Source organism: Vigna unguiculata, chromosome 3, assembly GCF_037176805.1.
Source record: "Vigna unguiculata cultivar grain cowpea cultivar isolate G323 ecotype 2 chromosome 3, ASM3717680v1, whole genome shotgun sequence".
In the NCBI taxonomy this organism is placed as follows: Eukaryota; Viridiplantae; Streptophyta; class Magnoliopsida; order Fabales; family Fabaceae; genus Vigna; species Vigna unguiculata.
In genome coordinates this window covers 42815565-42843544 of record NC_140794.1, presented here as the reverse complement: position 1 = coordinate 42843544, position 27980 = coordinate 42815565, and the positions used below count along the sequence as shown (strand labels likewise).

The following is a 27980-nucleotide window of genomic DNA, read 5'->3' as shown; positions in this document are numbered from 1 at the left end:
TAAAAACTGGTTTGGACACAATGCAAAAGCCATCCAAATAATTTCATCAATGTGAATCATGAGCAAACAACTGAAAGAAGTAAGTGGAATTGAAGATAGAAAAAAAAAACCTACATTTCTGGTACTAGAATCAAGTGTACTTTTTTAAGTGAATAAGTGACTTTTTCAAGTCCAGTTTTGGTACGAGCAGTACTGGAACTGGTTTTCAAGTGTATTTTTACATAAAAACTGGTTTGGATACAATGCAAAAGCCATCTAAATAATTTCATCAACGTGAATCATGAGCAAACAACTGAAAGAAATAAGTGGAATTGAAGATAGAAAAAAAACCAACATTTCTGGTACTAGAATGAAGTGTACTTTTCTAAGTGAGTAAGTGTTTTTTTCAAGTCCAGTTTTCGTACGAGCAGTACTGGAACTGGTTTTCAAGTGTATTTTTAAATAAAAACTGGTTTGCACACAATGCAAAAGTCATCCAAATAATTCCATCAACGTGAATCATGAGCAAACAACTTAAAGAAGTAAGTTGAATTGAAGATAGAAATAAAAACCAACATTTCTGGTACTAGAATGAAGTGTACTTTTCTAAGTGAATAAGTGTCTTTTTCTATTCCAGTTTTGGTACAAGCAGTACTGGAACTGGTTTTCAAGTGTAGTTTTACATAAAAACTGGTTTGCACACAATGCAAAAGCCATCCAAATAATTTTATCAACGTGAATCATGAGCAAACAACTTAAAGAAGTAAGTGGAATTAAAGACAGAAAAAAAAAACAACATTTATGATATCAGAATGAAGTGTACTTTTTTAAGTGAATAAGTGTCTTTTTCAAGTCCAGTTTTGGTACGAGCAGTACTAGAACTGGTTTTCAAGTGTATTTTTACATAAAACTGGTTTGGACACAATGCAAAAACCATCCAAATAATTTCATCAACGTGAATCATGAGCAAACAACTTAAAGAAGTAAGTGGAATTGAAGATAGAAAAAAAACCAACATTTGTGGTATTAGAATGAAGTGTACTTTTCTAAGTGAGTAAGTGTTTTTTTCAAGTCCAGTTTTTGTACGAGCAGTACTGGAACTGGTTTTCAAGTGTATTTTTACATAAAAACTGGTTTGCACACAATGCAAAAGCCATCCAAATAATTTTATCAACGTGAATCATGAGCAAACAACTTAAAGAAGTAAGTGGAATTGAAGATAGAAAAAAAAAACAACATTTATGATATTAGAATGAAGTGTACTTTTTTAAGTGAATAAGTGTCTTTTTCAAGTCCAGTTTTGGTACGAGCAATACTGGAACTGGTTTTCAAGTGTATTTTTACATAAAACTGGTTTGGACACAATGCAAAAACCATCCAAATAATTTCATCAACGTGAATCATGAGCAAACAACTTAAAGAAGTAAGTGGAATTGAAGATAGAAAAAAAACCAACATTTGTGGTATTAGAATGAAGTGTACTTTTCTAAGTGAGTAAGTGTTTTTTTCAAGTCCAGGTTTTGTACGAGCAGTACTAAAACTGGTTTTCAAGTTTATTTTTACATAAAAACTGGTTTGGACACAATGCAAAAGCCATCCAAATAATTTTATCAACGTGAATCATGAGCAAACAACTTAAAGAAGTAAGTGGAATTGAAGATAGAAAAAAAAACAACATTTATGATATTAGAATGAAGTGTACTTTTTTAAGTGAATAAGTGTCTTTTTCAAGTCCAGTTTTGGTACGAGCAGTACTGGAACTGGTTTTCAAGTGTATTTTTACATAAAACTGGTTTGGACACAATGCAAAAACCATCCAAATAATTTCATCAACGTGAATCATGAGCAAACAACTTAAAGAAGTAAGTGGAATTGAAGATAGAAAAAAAACCAACATTTGTGGTATTAGAATGAAGTGTACTTTTCTTAGTGAATAAGTGTCTTTTTCAAGTCCAGCTTTTGTACGAGCACTACTAGAACTGGTTTTGAAGTGTATTTTAACATAAAAACTGGTTTGGACACAATGCAAAAGCCATCCAAATAATTCCATCAACGTGAATCATGAGCAAACAACTTAAAGAAGTAAGTTGAATTGAAGATAGAAATAAAAACCAACATTTCTGGTATTAGAATGAAGTGTACTTTTCTATGTGAATAAGTGTCTTTTTCAAGTCCAGTTTTGGTACGAGCAGTACTGGAACTGGTTTTAAAGTGTATGTTAACTTAAAAACTGGTTTGGACACAATGCAAAAGCCATCCAAATAATTTCATCAATGTGAATCATGAGCAAACAACTGAAAGAAGTAAGTGGAATTGAAGATAGAAAAAAAAAACCTACATTTCTGGTACTAGAATCAAGTGTACTTTTTTAAGTGAATAAGTGACTTTTTCAAGTCCAGTTTTGGTACGAGCAGTACTGGAACTGGTTTTCAAGTGTATTTTTACATAAAAACTGGTTTGGATACAATGCAAAAGCCATCTAAATAATTTCATCAACGTGAATCATGAGCAAACAACTGAAAGAAATAAGTGGAATTGAAGATAGAAAAAAAACCAACATTTCTGGTACTAGAATGAAGTGTACTTTTCTAAGTGAGTAAGTGTTTTTTTCAAGTCCAGTTTTCGTACGAGCAGTACTGGAACTGGTTTTCAAGTGTATTTTTAAATAAAAACTGGTTTGCACACAATGCAAAAGTCATCCAAATAATTCCATCAACGTGAATCATGAGCAAACAACTTAAAGAAGTAAGTTGAATTGAAGATAGAAATAAAAACCAACATTTCTGGTACTAGAATGAAGTGTACTTTTCTAAGTGAATAAGTGTCTTTTTCTATTCCAGTTTTGGTACGAGCAGTACTGGAACTGGTTTTCAAGTGTATTTTTACATAAAAACGGGTTTGCACAAAATGCAAAAGCCATCCAAATAATTTTATCAACGTGAATCATGAGCAAACAACTTAAAGAAGTAAGTGGAATTGAAGACAGAAAAAAAAAACAACATTTATGATATTAGAATGAAGTGTACTTTTTTAAGTGAATAAGTGTCTTTTTCAAGTCCAGTTTTGGTACGAGCAGTACTAGAACTGGTTTTCAAGTGTATTTTTACATAAAACTGGTTTGGACACAATGCAAAAACCATCCAAATAATTTCATCAACGTGAATCATGAGCAAACAACTTAAAGAAGTAAGTGGAATTGAAGATAGAAAAAAAACCAACATTTGTGGTATTAGAATGAAGTGTACTTTTCTAAGTGAGTAAGTGTTTTTTTCAAGTCCAGTTTTTGTACGAGCAGTACTGGAACTGGTTTTCAAGTGTATTTTTAAATAAAAACTGGTTTGCACACAATGCAAAAGTCATCCAAATAATTCCATCAACGTGAATCATGAGCAAACAACTTAAAGAAGTAAGTTGAATTGAAGATAGAAATAAAAACCAACATTTCTGGTACTAGAATGAAGTGTACTTTTCTAAGTGAATAAGTGTCTTTTTCTATTCCAGTTTTGGTACGAGCAGTACTGGAACTGGTTTTCAAGTGTAGTTTTACATAAAAACTGGTTTGCACACAATGCAAAAGCCATCCAAATAATTTTATCAACGTGAATCATGAGCAAACAACTTAAAGAAGTAAGTGGAATTGAAGATAGAAAAAAAAAACAACATTTATGATATTAGAATGAAGTGTACTTTTTTAAGTGAATAAGTGTCTTTTTCAAGTCCAGTTTTGGTACGAGCAGTACTAGAACTGGTTTTCAAGTGTATTTTTACATAAAACTGGTTTGGACACAATGCAAAAACCATCCAAATAATTTCATCAACGTGAATCATGAGCAAACAACTTAAAGAAGTAAGTGGAATTGAAGATAGAAAAAAAACCAACATTTGTGGTATTAGAATGAAGTGTACTTTTCTAAGTGAGTAAGTGTTTTTACATAAAAACTGGTTTGCACACAATGCAAAAGCCATCCAAATAATTTTATCAACGTGAATCATGAGCAAACAACTTAAAGAAGTAAGTGGAATTGAAGATAGAAAAAAAAAACAACATTTATGATATTAGAATGAAGTGTACTTTTTTAAGTGAATAAGTGTCTTTTTCAAGTCCAGTTTTGGTACGAGCAGTACTGGAACTGGTTTTCAAGTGTATTTTTACATAAAACTGGTTTGGACACAATGCAAAAACCATCCAAATAATTTCATCAACGTGAATCATGAGCAAACAACTTAAAGAAGTAAGTGGAATTGAAGATAGAAAAAAAACCAACATTTGTGGTATTAGAATGAAGTGTACTTTTCTAAGTGAGTAAGTGTTTTTTTCAAGTCCAGGTTTTGTACGAGCAGTACTAAAACTGGTTTTCAAGTTTATTTTTACATAAAAACTGGTTTGGACACAATGCAAAAGCCATCCAAATAATTTTATCAACGTGAATCATGAGCAAACAACTTAAAGAAGTAAGTGGAATTGAAGATAGAAAAAAAAAACAACATTTATGATATTAGAATGAAGTGTACTTTTCTTAGTGAATAAGTATCTTTTTCAAGTCCAGTTTTGGTACGAGCAGTACTGGAACTGGTTTTCAAGTGTATTTTTACATAAAAACTGGTTTGGACACAATGCAAAAGTCATCCAAATAATTTCATCAACGTGAATCATAAGCAAACAACTGAAAGAAATAAGTGGAATTGAAGATAGAAAAAAAACCAACATTTCTGGTACTAGAATGAAGTGTACTTTTTTAAGTGAATAAATGTCTTGTTCAAGTCTAGTTTTGGTACGAGCAGTACTGAAACTGGTTTTTAAGTGTATTTTTACATAAAAACTTGTTTGGACACAATGCAAAAGCCATCCAAATAAGCCATTCATCAGTAAACCTCTGTCAATGAATGAACTAAAATTTAATACAATCAAAAATTAACATTTGTCTTCCTAAAATTAAGTATATTGTTCATCCTGTATAATTGTCTTTTTGAAGTGTACATATAGTACAAGGTATACTGCAACTCTCTTTGAGGTATGTTTTCACAACAAATTTCGTTTGCCATCAATGGCATTCACATTCAAATTGTTAGATTACCATCAAATCACCAATAAATCTGTCAATGTACAAACTACATATTAACTCCAACAAATGATTCAACAATATATATTATTGTGCCTACATAAGTGGCTTTTTCAATGACAGTTGTAGTTCAAACACTGCAGAACACATTGCAAGTCAAATAACAGTTTTCAATGTATCAATTTCTATTTCATCTAAGTTTCCAAACTAAATATACAATAAGTACATTCATTTCCTGCGTCTACTTCATTCTAACTATACATATCTACAATTATCTACATCTTATTTCTCAAAAAGCCTGTTATTGCATTCCATCAAAGGAATGCCCAAATTCATAATCTTAGTCTCCAAAACAATACAATCACATAATTATGTTGTATGAAAAACCACAAACTTCTACATTTACAACAGTTATTTCTTCATGAGCAGATCGTAGTGTTGGATAACGTCATCGCGGTGGACATTATCTTCATGTAAAACCCAATCACAAATGAATTTCTGCCTAATTAATTGCAGCTCGCCATTTCGGAACTAACCGCCTTCAAACAGGGGTTTTGGACAATAACCTACCGGGCAAAGATTACTTGTGTGAATGACCTTTAATGAACCAAGAACTACGCCACCAAGACTGCGGCCAAGCAATGTGCCGAAAGGTACCCACCAATTTTCGGCGAACCAACCGCATCCAACAACCCAAACCACTCTTGAGAAGTCCACTCTCCGCTTCGACTGCTACCCACACCAGATATCAACAACAACAATCTTTGTGGAAGAAGAGCCTTTTGGGGAAGAAAAAGCTCTGTATTTGTGTAACCTTGTGGAAGAAGAACATTGCGGAAGAAGAATGAGGGAAAATCGAACCAACGCAGTTTATTTTTTTAAAATGTTTTCCCAAATGAACGTGTGTGCACACCACACAAAAAAACCTGGGACGTTGCCTCCAATTACTGTAAGATTTAAAAACATTAAAATAACCCATGCCACGTAGGTGGGTAAAATTTGGGTCAAAAAACCAAGGCATTCTATCATTATCCTTTTATTTATAGTCTAGCATATTAACACTAAATTTATTCCTGTTTCTATTTGTTTTCTTTCCATAACTTTAGAAAGTTGACGTTGTACAAATTATTATTTGCATGAGATGGATTAAGAAGCAAATTATATATGTTACTTTTGAGATGTCTAGTAGATGTTTATGCGTTACATCAATTTTTTTTCTACCTATTTTCCTTCCTTAACTTTAGAAAGTTGATGTTGAATAAATTATTGTTTTAGAGGTATCGAAATGATTGTATATGTTACTTTCAAAATGTACAATGAATATTTTTTGTGTTATCTTGTCAAAGTAACATTTTTATGTATTAGTTGTTGTAGGTGAAATTGATTATCTTGTGTCATAGGCCAAGTGTGTTACGTTACAATCGAGTCATGACACTTGAGTTATTATACTCTTAAGTACAAAGAGTTGTATTTGACAATAAACTATATCTTTTAGTTTAATAGTAACCACTCAATCCAACAAATAGTATCAAAATCAAAATTATGACTTTGATTCCTAGCAGGAAATTGTTAAGGAGGAGGTTGTTGATTGTGACGTCAATTGTCCCGTGGTGTAAGTCATATGAGTAAAGTCAGAATGAAATTGATACTTGAACTTACACGCTTTTAAGTAGTAAAAGTTGCATCTTTATAACATTTTAGTCTATTGACATATGTTTGATCCAACATTTATATGTCGTAATTATATGAAAACCAAAATTATTCTTATTTATTTATGTTTATCGTAAAATTAAAGTAAATGTTACATGACTTACTTTTTGTTTAAAAGTATATGATTGAACGAATCAAATACGTCACCCTTAAAATGTTATATAATTACTTAATTTGAATACTAAGCCTTAAACCCTAATACAATTTTATAACAGACAAAGTCCAAATATGTTTTTTTCCCTTAAACTTTAGAAAATAAATGTTTCCTATTTTTTTTTTATTTTAAAGACATTTCATGGAATGAATGATATATGTCACTCATCATTTGTACTATAATTGTTTTATGTTTTATTCTCTCAAATATGGCTCGCAATTCGGAGCGGATCGGTCCATAGGCCCACAATGAAAAGTGTGGGACAGGCTAAGATCCTAAGCCCGTTGGCTCACAAAGGAACACGGCGGGGCAGACTGACCCACTGGAAAATATTTCACAAATAAAATCCAACTACTTATCTTTTTCAAAATTATCTAACAAAATCTTAATTATCTAATAAAAGATAAAATACTTATCTTTTCTAAAATTATTGAATAAACCTTTAATCATTTAAAAAGATAATAATAAAAATAGTAATAAAAGATAAAAATAAACATAATAAAAAGCATGATAATGTCAATTATCAAAAGGATGTTGTCTCAACTATATTAAAGAGTCATAATGAGTTCCATGCATGCTTCTTCCTTCCATGAAAACTAACCATTTATGATTAGAGGGATTAGTGACATAAAATATTTGTCTTGCACGTAAACAAATATTTTATTCTGAATATGAATTGAACAGATTGACACCTTCTTTCGACAATAGTTTCAAATCATCAATCAAGGGCTTCAGATGCACATCAATATCATTTCCCGGTTGTTAGGTCCATAAATCATCATAAACAACATCATATATTTTCTTTTCAAGTACAACGAAAGAGGAAGATCGTATACCATCAACAAAATTGGATAAGAACAATGTTTAATGCTTAAGTTCAAGTAAGGATTCGTACCATCTGTAGCAAGTCTAAGTCTTAAGTTTTTTGAATCTGCACCAAATTCTTGAAATGTTACAACAAACTTCTTCCATTATGGAGAATTTGTTGGGTGTTGAAGAAGATTGTCACATTTTCTTCCATTTGCATGCCGTGTCAAGTTCTTTGCATCATCTTTAATGGCCAACAATCGTTTGAACCTAGGTATTATGGGAAGGTTCCATAACACCTTTGTGTGTAGGGGGCACAATCTTTTTCTTCATCAACATTATTTCCATCAACTTTCTTTTTAAATCGTGATAGCCCACACGTTGGACACACATTCAATGCATCAAATTTGTTTCTGTACAATACAAATCATTAGGACATGTTTGTATCTTCATGTACTCCAAACCCATTGGACATAGAACTTTCTTTACCTCATAGTTACAATTAGGTAATTGATAAGTGCCCAGGATCAGATGAATTTGACACTTATCTTATTTTGATTTTATTGAGTTTTTATATAAATCACCCTAGTTTAACTTGTTTTGCAATTTCCAATAGTAATAGAGAGTAAAAGTGGAAAAATAAAGAAAATGGTTGAATTTCAAGCAATTTTGGACAAAACTGCCATTGGTTCAACTGAGCGACAAAACTGACACTTGTTCAGCTCAACGACAAAACTGACACTTGTTCAGCTCAACGACAAAACTGAGGCTTGAGCCATAAAAGTAAACTCATTGCAAAGGAAAACCCCAAACACTGAACCAGAGGCTAAGCCATGAGTTGTAGCACTGGATCATGAGGCCAGACCATAAAGGAAGCCCAACTAAGAAAGAAACATCTACAATTGGAGCCACAAATGCACTATTGAGCACTGTTCTGGACAGTGTTTAAAAACAGGGTTGCACCCTTGTTTAGACAAACTTTTGAAAGGGTTTTGAGAGACTCTTTGAGAGTTTTTTTGGAAACACTTACCTTTATGTTTAGTGAACATTAATAAAGGACTTAAGGGAGGACGAATCTTCGACACCTTATATTGTTTTCATCTATTATGAGTAGCTAAACCTCTTTAAATGTTGAAGCAAAGATGTAACCTTTTGGAACTCTATTGTATTAGTATTGTTATATTTATCAAAGTATGCTTTTATTACATGGTTGTGAATTAGTTTATGCTTGTTGTTGGATGAACTAATCACTTATCTTATTTCACTAGCTTGGGATTGAGTGAGAACTAGTTCTAAGTTGTGGTCCAACTGATTATCGTCATGCTTTTAGATGCTAGGTATAGATCTAAGGTTCTAGCTGGTTGTAGAGTTTTGATCTTAATGCAAGTGCTTAATTCAAGCAATCATTGAGGAATCATACTGAAGTTTGATAATCCTAGGCTCTAGGTGTTAGGAATGAACCTATAATTACATTTAAAAAGAACTCCAAGGACATGAATGATTGTGTCTTTATAAATAATGATGGAAGCAATACAAGAGAGTAGGAATGTCAAATGGGCCAGGCCCGCCGGGCCGGGACGGGCCGGCCCGCCAGCCCGCCAAAAAAAGGGCAAGCTGGGTTGAAATTTTTAGCCTGCCAACCCGTTGTAACCCGGCCCGCCTAGCCCGCCAGTTTAGCGACCAAAACGGGCCAGCCCGCCTTAGCTCGTCAACCCGTTTTTTTATTTTTTTTTAAATTTTTTTATGTTTAAAATAAAAAATAATTAAAAAATAATACTTTTTTTATATTATATAAATATATATATATATATATATATTAGATTTATAAACAAAAATTTATAAAAAGTTAAAAAAAAGTTAAAAAACCTAAAAAAATAATAATAAAAAAAGACAGGCCAGCCCGCGGACCAGTCTGCGGGCCCGCCTGCCTGCCCTAAGACGGGACGAGTTGCAATATCTAGCCCGTTTATTGGTGGCGGGACAGCCCAACCCAGCCCATTTTTGGCGGGCCACAGGCTGGTCGAGCCAAAACGGGCGGGGCTGGCCCGTTTTGCCACCCCTACAAAAGAGGGCAAAAGTGGGGAATCTAGCTTCAATACGTCTTTATTATCTTGAAGTATATCTGCCCCTCAAAATTGTTTTAGCATATCCTTACTCCATTAAATCAACACGTTTTATACACTGAATCTAATTTTTCACTTCTCGCTCACCACAAGCATTATTTCATTCAAAACAAACTCGTCTAAACTTTGTGCGCTCTACCAAATCCTTGTGGATATGACACTTGTTGTACTACAAACTACCCAATATATTTGTTGGGAAAATTTGCATTAAAGCATCAACAATAAGATGCTATTTTCTATAAGCATCTCCTTTAACAACTCCAACAATTATGTGAAATTTTTATTAGTCCATCCATTTCTTGCTTTTAAATTGAATAATTTCAAAATTGCCAATTATCATATAAAGTTAGCGCATCTTGGGTACAACTGCTCCTCTAAATACCACATATTTTATTGCTTGTGACGTTGTAGCGTTGTCTAATACTTCTCTACACTAAGTCCAAATTGTATAAATCCTTACTATACTGAAGATGAACATATGATCACGTATTTTGCCCAAATCTTGGCGTATTTGATTCAAACTAAGAACACAAGGACAATACTATTTCTCGTTCACAAAGATAGCGTGCTCTTGAACATATTGCAAGAACTCATAAACTCCCTTTTCAAACTCTTCACTAACAAAACGTGCATTCATCTAGCTTCAATCTATACTACATTGGTACCAAACTCCATAATTTGCAAGTTTTAATTTTCATAAGGTCAGGCCCTACCCATTTGAAAAAAATATTTTTCATATTTGCTAACAGGTATACGACGAAGTTTATCATCATAAATTTGATAAAATTTCAGCAACATTTCACATTGATCTATAAAGCACAGGTAATGAAAGTGGTAACTCATGACCACAATCAAATATGCATCCGGAGAACAACACAAAATTGTCTGAATCGAAATCTTATAAAATTAATGTATAAACTTACAATGCACGTGATTAACAAATTATGAAAAATATTTTTTCAAACTATACAATTAGACAATTCAAGATTTAATACAAACGATTAAAATTTAATCATTTGTACTAAATCTCAAACGAAAACTAAGGTTTGTAACGTCCCATTTAATTATTACGCGAAATTAAAGGAAACGTCACACAAAATAGTACTGTAGCGTAGTCCTGTGGTCCTTAACGCAACCCCTACAACTTGGGCACACCACGATGCCAACGGAACCCAAAATACAAGTCTAGCAAAAGAGAAAAGAGTAGCAAGGCGTAAAACAATACATGGGCCATAGCCCTAACGAAAACCATGAAGAAAAGAAATATGAAGTCCAGCCCAGATGGCTAAGCAACGGAATCGCCATTTCCTTGCTGACCGCGGGAACCTCGCCCATCTGCTCCCATAAATTAAATTGTTGATCATCACAAGAAAGAATAGCCACATACAAGACAATCATACAACAAACAGGGTAAGCTAAAGCCAACAATATTCTCATCATACAGTCAAATATATTTTCACCATACAACAACCAAGCATGTTATGAATTTAAATCGATACACTACGACTCGACTTGACTCATCCGGATACATATAACTTGGTCGCATTCAGCGGATGCTCGCACTTGTGGTGGATACCTCTGCTCACCCCCGAGCTGCTCACCCCCGAGCTATATGTCACAAGTGTTACAATGAATCAATTTCCCTCACCACAAGGTTAGCCCTTAATGAGTTTCAGGCCTCCTACTACTCTCACCACATGAGTAAGTCCGCTCTAGGTGAGACTAACTGACTCCTTAGAGCGTCAGGATGGAACCTTACCTTGAATCCTTACATAGTTATACAGATGGGACACCACCATGGACACCCACTAACAGGGGCCATGGAATTACATCCCGACCACTGAAGCATGACCCTGAAAGTCTCACCTAGAGACTCCAAGGAATTATGCACTGACACAGATCAACCATATTCACACAGTCAAAGAATATTCACCATGCATAGATATACATTAATCGTACCAACCTTTAAAGTTAATGCCTTTTTATGTCTCAGGCCCAACTCATTTCAACTCATCACAAACCATCCATGCATAAAGGATTTCCATCTTATCTTATTATCATGCCTCTTTGATACCAACCATGTCATTAAAATCGCATGCTAAACTCATAACAACCCAATATTCACAATTTATGACTTGCACCACTCATTCATCTCAAACTTTCAGCACAATACTTAAAATCAAGCAAGCATTATCCACACAAAGCCAAGAAAAACAATCACACCTCGTACTGCCTCGCCCAACACCTCGCTCAGGCTGAAGGGTCTCGCTCAGGCGAGACGTTCTCGCCTAGGTGAGCCCCCTTCGCCTAGGTGAGGGCTCGAAAAAGGCAGCAGGAGCACACGCAGGATCTCGCTTAGGCGAGATGCTCGCTCGCTCAAAAAGTCGAGCTGGTCGCCTGGGCGACTTGTCGCGCAAAAGTCATGGGCAAGCTCCCTGTTCATCTCCCCTAGGCGAGACTGGCTCGCTTGGGCGAGATTAACAGGTATCGCCATTATTCTCCTGTAACAGTCACCTGTTCGCACCCAAAGAGGACAGTACATGGCAGTTCACACATTCAACACAATCATATAGTGCATACAACATCTAAAAACTCTAACCCAGCCATAAAATAATCAGGACTCAGACTCTAACTTCCTCGTACCTGGAAAAAATCTAGCGAAGACCCCGACTGTACGACCACGAGCACGACAGCTCCAAGGATGAACTACAGGGCTGAGGTGAGAGTGGAACAGAACCAGACAAATGGGGTTAACCCAAGCTCTTACAACAGATTACGAAAAGGTTATAAAAAGGGAACTAGCATGAACTCAAAGGACACTTACATGGAGTAACGGAACTTCCTGGCTCAACGTAATAGCGGAGGCAGAACCCTAGCAGAGGGGTTGACGGCTGCAGGTCTTAGGTTTTCTGAAAAGAGGGGAAAAGTGAGACTTAGGGCAACGAAGAGTGGTTTTATCTACTGGTCCAGCCCTTAGGCCCACTCGCAAGGGCAGCCCCTTACATTTTTAGGCCAGAAGAATTGGAACATTTTTAATGGGCCTTACATTCTCCCCAACAAGAAAATTTTCGATCTCGAAAATAGAGACTCACCAGACAAACAGATGTGGATGTGATTTTCTCATGTCCTCCTCTAACTCCGAAGTCGAGTCACCCGTCCTCCGATCCGAGATGACTTTAACAAGACTGACGGTCTTTCCATGGTGTTCCTCAACCCTGCTATCCTCAAGGGCGATGGGTGGTACTTCCACTGTGAGGTCTTCCCTGATTTGTATATCCTCAGCTTCTAAAACGTGGGCCGGGTCAAATACATACTTCCCCAACTGTGACATATGAAACACCGGATGAAGGTTCGCCAACTACGGGGGTAAAGTTATCTCATAAGCCACCGGTCCAATCCTTCTCATGATCTGATATAGGCCGAGGAATTTAGGGGAAAGTTTCCTTGAGCGGAGAGCCCTTCCCACGCCAGTGGTTCGGGTCACCCTCAAGAACACATGATCACTGACTACGAACTCCAAGGGCCTCCTCCTACGGTCTGCATAGGCCTTCTGTCTACTCTGAGAAGCCTGCATTCTGTTCCTCACCATCCTCACTTTCTCAGTGGTCTGCTCTAACAACTCTGGTCCAACCAATACCGCCTCTCCATCCTGATACCAACAGAGAGGAGTCTTGCACCTTCTGCCATAAAGAGCCTCGTATGGCGCCATGCCAATGCTCACATGAAAGCTGTTGTTGTAGGTAAACTCGATCAAGGGCAACACCTCATCCCAAGCCCCTAGATGATCCAATATACACGTCCGTAGTAAGTCCTCAAGTGACTGAATGGTCCTTTCTGATTGACCATCAGTCTGGGGATGGTAGGCTGAGCTCATAGTCAACTTGGTCCCCAAAGCCTCTTGTAAGGTTTGCCAGAATCGGGAGGTAAACCGTGGGTCTCTGTCGAAAACTATGCTCGAAGGGACTCCATGCAACCTCATGATCTCCTTAACGTACAGCTGGGCCAACTTGGCCATGGACATCCTCAAGTTCATTGCCAAGAAGTGGGCACTCTTGGTCAATCGATCCACTATCACCCAGATGGTGTCATGCCCTCTAAAAGTGTGTGGTAGATGGGTCACAAAATCCATGGAGATGTTGTCCCATTTTCACACTGGTATTTCCAAGGGCTGTAGATTCCCACCGGGCCTCTGGTGCTTCACCTTCGCCTTCTGGCAAGTTAAACATGCTGATACGAACTGAGCAACATCCCTCTTCATTCCCTGCCACCAGAAGGTTTCCTTAAGATCCTGATACATCTTAGTCATGCCAGGGTGCAGACTAAGACGACTCTTGTGCCCTTCCTCCAGAATTAACTTCTTCACCTCAACATCATCAGGTACGCATACCCTACCCTGGAACCGCAGTATACGATCATCACCCAAAGCAAAATCTCTAGCCTCATCTGACCCAAGCTGTTCTCTGACTCTGTTCAGACTGTCATCCAATAACTGTCTCTCTCTCACTGAGCCCAAGAAGTCACTAGATATAGTTAGGGTACTACATCTAATGAACTCAGACCCTACCTCCACCTGTAGCTTCATATCCCGGAATTTCTCTAGTAACTCCATCTCTCTGACCATAAGGTGTGCAACATGTACGGTCTTCCTACTCAATGAATCAGCCACCACATTTGCCTTCCTTGGGTGATATAGAAGCTCGAAGTCATAATCCTTCAGGAATTCCATCCATCTTCTCTGTCTCATGTTTAGCTCCTTCTGGTCAAACAAATACTTGAGACTCTTATGATCATTGAACACACGGAACTGGGCACCATAAAGATAATGCCTCCAAATCTTCAAAGCAAACACTATGGCTGCCAACTCTAGGTCATGAGTGGGGTAATTACGCTCATGCACCTTAAGTTGTCTTGACGCATACGCCACTGCCTTCTTCTCTTGCATCAATACACAACCAAGTCCGAGGTGGGAGGCGTCACAGTAGACCTCAAACGGCTTCCCGACATCCAGGATCACTAATATCGGAGCGCTAGTCAATCTTCTCTTCAGCTCTTGGAAACTTTCCTCACACTTATCTGTCCAAGTGAAAGGTTGGTCCTTCCGAGTAAGCAAGGTCAAAGGTGCCACTATCTTGGAGAATCCCTATATGAACCTCCTATAGTAGCCTGTTAGCCCCACGAAGCTCTTGATCTCCGTGGCCGACTTAGGACTTTCCCACTTTACTACTGCCTCAACCTTCGCTGGGTCCACTGCAATCCCCTAGGAGGATATCACATGCCCCAAAAACTGAACCTCACTCATCCAGAACTCACACTAGGACAACTTGGCATACAGTTGCCTCTCTCTCAAAACACCAAGCACCAATCTCAGGTGTTCTGCATGCTCTTCCTGAGTCCTGGAATAGATAAGGATGTCGTCTATGAAGACTACAACAAACTTATCTAGGAAAGGCCGGAAGATCCTATTCATGTAGTCCATGAACACTGCCAGAGCGTTGGCACACCGAACGGCATAATCACATACTCATAGTGGCCATATTTGGACCTAAAGGCCGTCTTCGGTACGTCATCGTCCTTCACCAGTATCTGGTGGTATCCTGACCGCAGATCAATCTTCGAGAATACTGCTGACCCATGTAGCTGATCCAACAAGTCGTCGATTCTCGGAAGAGGGTACTTATTCTTGATTGTCATTTTGTTCAACTGTCTATAGTCCACATACAGACGCGAACTCCCATCCTTCTTCTTCACTAACAGCATTGGCGCTCCCCAAGGCGAAGTGCTGGGTCGGATAAACTGTTTCGCCATCAGTTCCTCTATCTATTTCTTAAGTTCAACCAACTCCGCCGGAGCCATGCGGTAAGGAGCCATCGATATTGGACTTGTCCCCGGCACTAGATCGATAGAGAACTCTACCTCTCTGCGGGGTGGTAACCCTGGCACTTCCTTTGGGAACACATCCTCAAAATCTTGCACAACCAGTATGACTGACGTCGTCTATCCTCCTTCCACCTCCAGATGTGTGAAGATCATGTAACACTGCGCGCCGTAATGGAGTTCCTTCATAACACCCTGAGAAGATACCAACTCAGGCTCCTCAATGTTGGGGAAAAGCAGCTTCTTCTCTCGGCAGTCTATAAGATCGCGATTGGCATAGAGCCAATCCATTCATAAGATCACTTCCAACTCTTGTAGAGGCAAACAGATTAAGTTCACCCTGTACCTGCGTCCCTCTACCTCCACTAGACACCTAGCACATAAGGACGACGTCCTGACCAAGCCCAACGCTGGAGTAGATATCGCAAGCTCACATTGCAGCTCGCGCACCGACAGACCCAAACGTTCCACACATGCATTTGACACAAAGGAGTGTGTCGCTCCAGAATCATACAACACACAACAAGAAGTACCAGCTATCATGCAACTACCCATAACCAAGTTACCTGAGCTTGATGCCTCAGCTCCTGACATAGCATACACCCTGCCGGTCGCCTGAGGCCTGTTGCCTCTGTCCCTCCTCTGATGCTGATGGAGAGTCTAAACTGGAGGGCGTGTTGCTGCCCTAGCAAGGTTGGGACAATCCTTCCCAAAGTGGCCTTCCTTGCCACAATTGTTGCACCTGCGGTAACCCTCCATGCGTGGACAACTACTCCTCAAGTGAGGGCCTCCACAAATATAGCATTGAACTCATCCCTGCTGAGGAGAAAAGCTCCTAGACCCCTGAGGCTAATGGTGGGGTCTATCATATGGTCTCCTCCGCTCCTCATGTCTGGGCTTGGACCCACATGGTCTACCAATCCTCTGAGGCGGCTGTGGCTGCTGTGGGCGCTGACCTTCCACCTCACGCTTCATCTTCTCCATCACCTTGGCCTTCTCCACCAGAGCGGTAAAATCCTTGATGGACAAAGGAGCCACCATCAAGCGGATATCACCGCAAAGGTCATTCTCGAACTTACGACACCTCCACTCCTCATCAAGCGGTAGTGTGTAGAAGCGGCTGAGGTGCTTGAACCTCTCAGCATACTCTGTTACCGTCTTCCCTCCCTGGGTCAACTGGAGGAACTCCACCTCCTTGGCATATCGGATGTTGTCTGGGAAGTACTCTGAGAGGAATCTCTCTGAAAGCCTCATATGTCACAGGCTCATCCCTCTCCTCCAGGATGGATTTAGTGCTGATCCACCAATGCTCAGCCTCCCCCGTGAGCATGTACACAGAGAATGCCAACTTGTTCTCCGCAGGGCACATCTTCGCATCATAAATGCGCTCCAAGTCCTTCAGCCATTGGTCTGCGGCGTCAGGACTAGTCTTCCCATCAAACTTCGCTGGGTGGTGCTTCAGAAAATCCTCTAAGCTCCACTCCCTAATTGCAGGTTGTGGTTCAGGACCAAACATAGGGCACCCACCCTGTTCTCCTCCAGCTGGCGGAGGGCCTCCATATGCTGCCGATGAGCATCCTCAGCAGCTACCCTCGCAGCCTCCATCTGCTGCATCACTACCTGCTGCTACTCAAGCGACGTCGCCTGTTGGTGCATGGATGCCTCATGCTGCTGCATCATCGCGACACTCTATTGTGCCATAGCCACTACCATCGCCTCTATTGCTCTGGCAATATCAGGTGCGTCCCCCTGGGATGATTGAGAAGTTCGACGAGGAGGTGCCATGGTTCACTGGCACACAGAAAATCACTTGGTTAGGCTTGAATAAGGCAAGAATTTAACTAAGAACACTCAGAAGACACAGAGAAAGCTAAGCGGATATCCAAGTCCACAGACCTAAGGAATGACCGCTCTGATACCATAAATGTAACGTCCCATTTAATTATTACGCGAAATTAAAGGAAACGTCACACAAAATAGTATTGTAGCATAGTCCTGGGGTCCTTAACGCAACCCCTACAACTTGGGCACACCACGATGCCAACGGAACCCAAAATACAAGTCTAGCAAAAGAGAAAAGAGTAGCAAGGCATAAAACAATACATGGGCCATAGCCCTAACGAAAACCATGAAGAAAAGAAATATGAAGTCCAGCCCAGATGGCTAAGCAGCGGAATCGCCATTTCCTTGCTGACCGCGGGAACCTCGCCCATCTGTTCCCATAAATTAAATTGATGATCATCGCAAGAAAGAATAGCCACATACAAGACAACCATACAACAAACATGGTAAGCTAAAGCCAACAATATTCTCATCATACAGTCAAATATATTTTCACCATTCAATATCCATACAACAACCAAGCATGTTATGACTTTAAATCGATACACTACGACTCGACTTGACCCATCCGGATACGTATAACTTGGTCAGATTTAGCGGATGCTCGCACTTGTGGTGGATACCTCTACACACCCCCGAGCTGCTCACCCCCGAGCTATATGTCACAAGTGTTACAATGAATCAATTTCCCTCACCACAAGGTTAGCCTTGAATGAGTTTCAGGCCTCCTGCTACTCTCACCACATGAGTAAGTCCGCTCTAGGTGAGACTAACTGACTCCTTAGAGCGTCAGGATGCAACCTTACCTTGAATCCTTACCTAGTTATACAGATGGGGCACCACCATGGACACCCACTAACAAGGGCCATGGAATTACGTCCCGACCACTGAAGCGCGACCCTGAAAGTCTCACCTAGAGACTCCAAGGAATTATGCACTGACACAGATCAACCATATTCACACAGTCAAAGAATATTCACCATGCATAGATATACATTAATCGTACCAACCTTTAAAGTTAATGCCTTTTCATGAATCAGGCCTAACCCATTTCAACTCATCACAAACCATCCATGCATAAAGGATTTCCATCTCATCTCATTATCATGCCTCTTTGATACCAACCATGTCATTAAAATCGCATGCTAAACTCATAACAACCCAATATTCACAATTTATGACTTGCACCACTCATTCATACTCACTCATCTCAAACTTTCAGCAGAATACTTAAAATCAAGCGAGCATTATCCACACAAAGCCAAGAAAAACAGTCACACCTCGCACTGCCTCGCCCAGCACCTCGCTCAGGTTGATGGGTCTCGCTTAGGCGAGACGTTCTCACCCAGGCGAGCCCCCTTCGCCTAGGTGAGGGCTCGAAAAAGGCAGCAGGAGCACACGCGGGATCTCGCTTAGGCGAGAGCCCTCTCGCTTGGGCGAGATGCTTGCTCGCTCAAAAAGCCGAGCTGGTCGCCTGGGCGACCTTTCGCGCAAAAGTCCTAGGCGAGCTCCCTGTTCATCTCGCCTAGGCAAGACTGGCTCGCTTGGGCGAGATTAACAGGTCTCGCCACTGTTCTCCTGTAACAGTCACCTGTTCGCACCCAAAAAGGATAGTACATGGCAGTTCACACATTCAACACAATCATATAGTGCATACAACATCTAACAAACTCTAACCCATCCATAAAATAATCAAGACTCAGACTCTAACTTCCCCGTACCTGGAAAAAGTATAGCGAAGACCCCGACTGTACGACCACGAGCACGATAGCTCCAAGGATGAACTACAGGGCTGAGGTGAGAGTGGAACAGAACCAGACAAATGGGGTTAACCCAGGCTCTTACAACAGATTACGAAAAAGTTATAGAAAGGGAACTAGCATGAACTCGAAGGTCACTTACATGGAGGAACAGAACTTCCTGGCTCAACGTAATAGCGGAGGCACAACCCTAGCAGAGGGGTTGACGGCTGCAGGTCTTAGGTTTTCTGAAAAGAGGGGAAAAGTGAGACTTAGGGCAACGAAGAGTGGTTTTATCTACTGGGCCAGCCCGTAGGCCCACTCGTAACGGCAGCCCCTTACATTTTTAGGCCAGAAGAATTGGAACATTTTTAATGGGCCTTAAAAGGTTCACTCAATCTTTATATCTAAAATTTTAATAAATCCTAATATAAACTAACAATGCACCATTTATATAAACTAATAATAAATTGGTTTATAATTCTCAATAATAATTTATAATTTAGTAAATTATAAATTAATCAAACATCTAATCAATCCAAAATTATAGAAATATAAAACATCTAATAAATCTAAAATTAATCAAATACCTAATATCAACTTAAAATCACAAATCTCACACTAAACGCGATCAAAGAAGACATTTATGCAAACTGAGTTCCAAAAATCCACTTATTGATAGACTTTTTTTTTTGTGTTAATACAAGCAACAATTCATTTAACAAATAATATTGATTAAAAAATAGAAAATTATCTTTTGACAATTTTTTAATAAATTTGACAAAAATTTCCATAAATAAAATTAAAATAGATTAATTTTTTATTTTTTAACTAAAATAAAATAATAAAATAGTGCTTTTTTACCTAAATAAATAATTTATTAAGTTAAAAAAAATTTGTTAACCTATTACTTTCCTAAAAAAAATAACAATTTGACTTGTTGACAATGATTACACTAATCACATGATCGAATAATTTTGTTTTTTTCTCCTTGGTCCATTCAAACAAAAGTTTAATTGGAAAATGATAAAGATGTACGATCAAAGGAAAATAAATATTTTTATATCAATATTTGTCACATATGCTCCAAATTGAATCAAAACTTTCTTAGTGTTCACAATTATTAAAAAATGATTTGAAGTCTCTTCTAAAGAAAAACATCGTTTTTTTACCATTAATAAAGATTGGAAATAAATTTTATTCGTAGATAGAATAATTGAAGATCACTCTTTTATTGTAAAAATTGATAGAAATGATTTTGGAATGAAAGATCGGGTCCATAAGCTTGATGCCATAAAATTTATGTAAGATGAATTTCATGTTACAAACCTTGACATACATTACCTTAAGACAAGAGGAGCTAAACTAAATAATTATAGTAACAACAATTCAAATGAAGAAATTGATAGAAATTGTTACTAAAATGTTTCTGACACAAAGTTCTAACTTCATAAAGTTAAAACTCAATATTTCCATGACAAATCTCAAAGAGAAATGTTAAAATTACTAGACTTTCGTGTACTTGAATTTTGAATATTTAAGTAATGATTTATTATGGTTGGAAGTTATCTTATATGATTTGTTTTAGTTAATTAGTTTAAGTTTTAAGTTTATCTAAAGATAGATTATTTGTTCGAAGACTTCAAATTGGTTGTAAGTCTCTTTCTATATATATGCGTTCAACAGTAGGCGCGTGTATTTTCTGTTCTTGTCAGTATAAACAAGAAATTGTGGAACTTCAAGAACTCGATCAAGAAACTGTCATGGCTGGAGTAGGAGGAATGATGCAGGGAGCGTTGCCGGTGTTTGATGGAAGTCGTTCGATGACCGGCGCATCAAGATGCAAGCCATCTTTGGCTTCCAAGATGTTGCAGATGTTGTGCTTGATGGATTGCCTGAATTGGGAGCAAAGGCAACAGACGAAGAGAAGAGAAATTACAAAGCCCAGCAGAAATTTGACAGTAAGGCTCGTTATCTTCTTTACAATGCGTGGGTCCGAAGGTGTTTCACAGGATTTCAAAGGCTGAAACAGCCAGAGAAATATGATGAGAATACATTGATTTCTCTCTCTGCACCACTTAACTTCTTCCTCCTAAAATCCTATACTTCCTAGGCATAGTTCTTGTGTTGGGGCTTATAGGAACAATCTTAGGGTGGAACGTTCGAGTTGTGATGATCAGGTGAGAAATATCAATCTTTTTTGGCTATCACACTGTTAATGTTGGTCTTTCAACTCTGCGGAGTATTGGGTTAACCTTAATCATCATGGCCCTGTGTGTCTGAGAGAGAATCTGTTCTTCTACCGTTTTTGGTTTTGGTGTGGAGGGAAAGTATTTGAATTTTTCGTTAGTGTCCGGAGTCTTCTTGCCAAAATGCTACAGTTTCAGTCAACAATGGTATTGGGTATTCACAACATTGTTCTGCACACTGATTGATGGAAAATAGAGCAAGTTCGTTAGTTCTTCATTACCTGAGAATAATTTGGAAATATCAAGTGAGAAATGCCAGTTAGGTACTCATTTGTGTAGGCTCTTAAATGTTTGGTGAAATCTATTAGACCACTAAATTCTAGGGGATTCACTTCTTACTCATTATTTTGTGGTTATTAATAAATTTTTAACCAATAGTTAAAAGTATGTCAGAAGGAGTGTGTTGCTAGCATTCTTCAACATCAAGTTACTGCAAATAATTTGAATCAATTGTATGTCTCGAAAGTTTTGGGTATAATTGCACCATGAAAAAGGCTGTAGGTGATATTCTATTATTACCCAATAGAATATTATTATGGATAAATAAAGCTGAATATCAAATAGTTTGTTGTTCCCGATTTTTGTGTAGGATATTTGATGACATTGGATTGAACATAAGGAATCATCTCTTAGGAAGATTGGGGTTTTATTATAAATGTAGCAATTGAACTCATAAAAATTAAATAGTGCTCAGCACGTCAAAACTAACAACCAACACGGTGGTGCTCTGTAGGATGTGCTCAAAACATTTCAGAAAGTCTTCTTTGATTGTCATTTTCGTTCTTGTTCTCCTAGAGCTTCCCTGTTTCACACTTAACCAAAAACATGAGTTTTATCAACATAGTAAAAGGAAAAGAAGAAGCATTTTATGACAGAATTTAACTTTACAGCTTTAGCTAAAACAACAGATTTTGTATTTCTCTAGTTGCTTTTTTTAATCAACACATTTCCCTAATTGCTGATTTATATTTTCCTTTTAATTTGTTAATTTTGACCTAGGATATTGTTTTTGACATATTAATGGAGACTCTTAATCAATCAGAGCCTACAGGACTAAGAAGGATGCTTTCTCCAACGCCCGGAAGTTTCCAAGACCGTGAAGACCTTATTAAACATGTTCGTGACTTTGGTGCTAATCAAGGATATGTTGTGACCATCAAGAAGTCCAGAAAGGATAGAAGAGTCATCCTTGGCTGTGACAGAGGGGGTGTCTATCGTAATAGGCAGAAAATTGATGAAAGTAAGCGCAAAAGGAAAGCAACTTCACAGCTTATAAACTGTCCTTTTGAAGCCATTGGTAAAAAGGAGGAAGAAGCATGGGTACTTACCATAAAAAATGGAGATCACAACCATGAACCATTGAAAGACATTTCAGAACATCCTTATAGTCGACGTTTCACTGAGGAAGAAGTGAGACAAATCAAACAAATGACCAAAGCTGGTATAAAACCTCGTCAAGTGCTTAAAGCTCTCGAGCAAAGTAATCCAGATATGCAATCAACACCAAGACATTTGTACAACCTCAAAGCAAAGATTCGTCAGGGAAATCTATCAGGTTTTACTTCTTTCATATATGTTTGGTTACAGTTGTTTGTATTGACAATAATTTGTTATTAGTTGTTCATTTATTAGCCCATTCAGAATGATGCAACTTTGTGGTTTTATCACATGTTAATTGTTATGCTCATGCGTACATTTTTGCAAAACAAGACACGGGAAGAATTATAACCGAAGAAAGAATCACGTTGGTGCTCCACTATACAAGTGGAAATCAGCCATGTCTAAAAATTGATTTATTAGGGATATGTAGAAGTGGTTTGGTTTTAGTAACTGACATATAATGATTTCTTTGAGCTGCGAAGAGGTTTATTTGGTTTTCCCATTTTTTTGTTCATGGGTGATAAGGCAAAGTTCTCTTTTTACAAAGAGTATTTGATACTTGAGTGCAATGAGGCTAATTGTACTGGCCCTAGTCCTTGCTGCATTTTCAAAATGGTTGTAGAAAAACTATTCCTTCAACATAACTACGGTTAACTATATCTTGCAGAGAAAACTTTTAAGTCATGGAGACCAAATAGATCTGTTAGATATTGTTTGATATTATTAAGATATTGTTAGATATTGATAACCACAATATCAAACAATATCTTCTATTTAATCTTTTTATTTTTAGTCACTCTTTTTACTTGTACCTCTCTCTATTATAAATAGATTACCCTATGTGTGGTTTATACACAAGGGAGATTAATCTCAATCCCTATTTCCTTTATTCTCAACATGGTATCAGAGTCAAGTTAAAGCCTATCCTAGCGAACTTTCTTGGACATTCCACCGCTAACGGACCACTCACTAATTTCTTATCCCACGCACGAGATGAATATACCTCGGCGTGAGAGGGTGTGTTGGAAGTCCCACATCGACTAGAGATAAGGCCAATTCACAATATATAAATGAGGTGCAAACCTCACCTTACAAGCTAGTTTTGTGGGGTTGAGTTAGGATTTAAACCCACTTCTAACATGGTATCTAGAGCTTAAGGTTTTTTTTTTTTCGCTACCGCTGCCTCCGCCTCTGCTGCCACCGCCGCTGCTGCCACCGGAGCCGTCGTCGGAGACGTTGTCGGAGCCGTCGTCGGAGTGGCCGCCGGAGCCACTGTCGGAGTCGCCACCACCGTCGCCGCCGAGTCATCGTCGTCAGAGTGTTAGTTCCGACCGATGACCATACAGTTCTGATCGTCCCTCACGCGCCATTCGAAGCCGCGTCTCTTCCAGTTCCTCCATGGTGTCTTCCACTGCCTCTTTCAGTTCTGAAATCTCTTCTGTTTCATCCGATATACTTGTTATGTTCAACAAATTTCTCAAATGGTATAAGGATCAACAGTTTTCTAGTTCCACTGCGTTTGTTGCTCACGCAGGTACATCTTTTGTTGGTCTAACTCAATCTTCTTCTCCTGGTCCTTGGAGTTTTGATTCAGGAGCCACTGATCATATTACTGGTAACAAATCTTTGTTCTCTTCTTTATCTTCTACTAATCCTTTACCTTCTGTTACACTGGCTGATGGTTCTAGAGTCTCATCTCATGGTGTTGGCACGGTTAAACTTTTTCCTTCTTTAACCATTGATAATGTTCTTTATGTCCTTGGGTCTTCAGTCGCCTAACTTGTTCTCTTGATTGTGTTGTTTCTTTTACCAACAATTCTGTTTGTTTACAGGACCGGAGTTCGAAACAAGTGATTGGCACAGGATATGAGTCTCATGGTCTTTATCATCTCCGTCCCTCTACACACGTTGGTGCAGTTATGGAGTCTCCCTCTCTTATTCATGCTCAGTTAGGTCATCCAAGCCTTGCCAAGTTACAACAGCTTGTCCCTGCTTTGTCCAAGTTGTCTCGTTTGAATTGTGAGTCGTGTCAATTAGGCAAGCATACTCGTACTTCTTTTCCTCGTAGTGTCACACGTGATGCTTCGTCCCCTTTTGCCTTGGTTCACTCTGACATTTGGGGTCCTAGCCGCGTTAAGTCTACTTTAGGTTTTCAATACTTTGTTACTTTCATTGATGATTATTCCAGATGCACTTGGTTATTTTTAATGAAACATCGTTCGAAATTATTTCATATCTTTCAATCTTTTTTTAATGAAATTAAAACTCAGTTCGGTGTTTCCATTAGAGTTTTGCGTAGTGATAATGGTCGTGAATATCTTTCTCATTCTTTCAAACAATTTATGGCTTCTCACGGCATTCTGCATCAAACTTCTTGTGCTTATACCCCTCAACAAAATGATGTAGCTGAAGGTAAAAATAGACATCTTATGGAAACCACTCGCACTCTTTTAATTCATGGCGAGGTTCCTGAACATTTCTGGGGTGATGCCATTCTTACTACCTGTTATCTCATTAATCGTATGCCTTCTTCGGTTTTAAAGAATAACATACCTCTGATAGGTTTGGAATGGTTTATAAAAGGAAGGAAAAGAGGAATAACTGACTATGACAGTTATAACCTCTGTAGAGTAATTCTGTTTTCGTTTTTTAAAACTGTCATATAACTGATTATTATAAATAATCAGAGGTTATAGGAAAAAAGTAGTTTTTTGGTTTTTCCTGAAAGGATTGGTGGGAGGGTGAGGATCTCTCAAATCTTCCTCAGTTGTAATCTTGAGTTCTGGCTTCTGCTCTTTTGGCACAAGCAGTGTTGTTCAATAAAAGTAATCAAGAATTAATCTTGATTGTTCTGTATTACTAATTGTCTCTATCAATTGGTATTCAGAGCCCCTTCTGGGTTCTGTGGGAAGGGTTCGTTAGAGCATGGTCCATACCAGAATGGAGTCACACATGGATGGGGTTGAACGAATGGTCCAAGAAATGGTTCAAGATCGGGACAGACAGGAAAATGAGGCTCATAAACGGTTCCAACGTTTAGAAGACATGATTCGTGGTCTTACAGTGGTGGTGGAGAAAATATTGTCAACAGGAAAATCAGATAGTGATGACATTTCAGTCACAAATGGAGTACATTCTTCTTCTTCGTCCAGATGGAGAAAACTGGATATTCCAGTTTTTATAGGATAGGATGCTTATGGCTGGACCAATAGGTTGGAGCGCTATTTTCGTTTAAAAGAGGTAACAGAGGACGAAAGGATGCAGGCAGTTCTTATTGCTTTGGAAGGAAAGGCTTTGAATTGGTTCCAATGGTGGGAAACGTGTAATCCCAAGCCTACATAGATGCTTTCAAGATTGCAGTGGTGCGTAGGTTTCAACCGATCATGTTGGATAATCCGTTTGAGGTTTTGCTTGGCTTAAAACAAACAGGTTCGGTTGAAGAGTATATTGAAAATTTTGAACAATATGCCGGGTTCTTGAAAAACGTGGAGCAAGATTATTTGGTAGGCATTTTCTTGAATGGGTTAACAGAAGGTATCAAGGCAGAAGTGAAGCTACATGAACCAAAAAGTCTTGCTGAACTAATGATGAAAGCTAAAATGGTGGAGGAAAAAATTAGAGTCACATCTAAAAGCGGCCTTCCAGGGGTTAGCAGCAATATTTCAGGGGCCAAACCATATTCAGCCACCAGAACCTTTTCAAGAGAAGGTAGTCACTCGGTCGCTTCTAGTACTACCAATAAGGAAAAGGGGGAGAGCAGTGAGGTGTCTATAAGAAATTCAGGGGGGCTGCGGCAACGAGGAGCCCCTTTTCGAAAATTATCTGATGCAGAATTGCAAAACAAGATGAAAAAAGGGTTATGTTTTAGATATGATGAGAAGTTTGGGCCTCAGCATGTCTGTAGAAACAAACAGTTGCACATGTTACTGCTGTCAGAAGACGAAATAACTGAATTGGGGGAATTCCAGCACCACACAGCGACAACAGAAGATACCTTGAAGGACACAAGACAGGTTTTACAGTTATCCTTGTGTACCATGGTTGGTCTCACTACCAAGAAGTCTTGGAAACTTTGGGGTAAAATTGGAGAGGAAACAGTGATTGTTTTGTTGGATTGTGGAGCTTCCTACAATTTTATTTCAAATAAATTGATTGGTAGATGTGGGTTGCAGACAATGGCTACTCCCTCTTATGTGGTGGAAGTTGGAGATGGTAGAAAGATTGAGTGTCAAGGAAAATGTGCAGATTTTATCTTGGAAATCCAAGGATTACAAATCCAACAAGACTTTTTCATTTTTGAGATAGGTGGAGCTGATATTGTGTTGGGCTTAGAGTGGTTGGCCAGTTTAGGGGAGGTTAAGGCAGATTTTTGCAACTTAAAACTTACCATTGGTGGAGGGGACCAGCAGCACATGGTAATGGGGGATCCTGCTTTAACACAACGAATGTAGTGCGGCTTAGTGGCACTAAGAGTTTCAAGTAGTGCTTGCAATTGTTGCTTAAACCGGGAACCTATTGAAGAAAACTTCGATTGTTTGGACGATTCCTCAGGTGAAGGGGGAAACAACCCAGACACAAAGGGGCATTTTGATGCATAAAGAAGTTCCTGGTGTTCTGCAACAACGTAATCTTTGTTCTTGTCCAGGAACAATTCAGTTTGATAAGTGACATCACCCGCATAATGGCAAATTGTGAAGTCACTACGTGACAATTTGGGCTTGCTGAACCTTTTATGGTTTTTGAATGTCTGATACAGCTTTTGGGCAAAAGTTTCATGTGTTGATCTAGGAAACATACAAGCCTCATCAAGAAGAGCAGTAATGCCTCCAGGTTTCTTTTCAATGAGATCTAGAATATCTTGATTATCAACAAACTCAATGTAACTCCAATCAATCTCCTCTTTCTTGTATTCTTCTTGCTGCATTTTGAAAACATGCTGATTAAAATGTTGCTGAAGTTTTTCATTGGTCAAATTGATGCAAAATTGCTCAAAACTGTTAGTCTTGAAACTCTAAAAACCATAAATATCCAGCACGCCAATTAAGGATGTCGAATCAGGGTCT

General features: G+C 38.5%; 1 protein-coding gene and 1 pseudogene across 1 annotated transcript; both read left to right on the top strand.

Moving 5' to 3' along the window:
• The first annotated feature begins 20716 nt into the window (after window positions 1-20716).
• Window positions 20717-24887, top strand: LOC146887881 (uncharacterized). The gene is made up of 3 exons (XM_085670887.1): window positions 20717-21249; window positions 22537-23092; window positions 24750-24887. The coding sequence occupies exons 1-3, from the start codon at window positions 20962-20964 to the stop codon at window positions 24785-24787; spliced, it is 882 nt and encodes a 293-aa protein (XP_085527013.1). The 5' UTR covers window positions 20717-20961; the 3' UTR covers window positions 24788-24887.
• A 955-nt stretch (window positions 24888-25842) lies between these two features.
• LOC146887880 (uncharacterized) lies at window positions 25843-27368 on the top strand (annotated as a pseudogene).
• The last annotated feature ends 612 nt before the right edge of the window (window positions 27369-27980 follow it).

Bases quoted from the DNA above. Each gene is read 5' to 3' on its own strand.
- LOC146887881 (XM_085670887.1), top strand. From the start codon at position 20,962: ATGCGTTCAACAGTAGGCGCGTGTATTTTCTGTTCTTGTCAGTATAAA. The intron at 21,250-22,536 runs GTAAGGCTCGTT...ATTTTGACCTAG, and splicing joins AGCCCAGCAGAAATTTGACA to GATATTGTTTTTGACATATT. The intron at 23,093-24,749 runs GTTTTACTTCTT...GTTTGTTTACAG, and splicing joins TCGTCAGGGAAATCTATCAG to GACCGGAGTTCGAAACAAGT.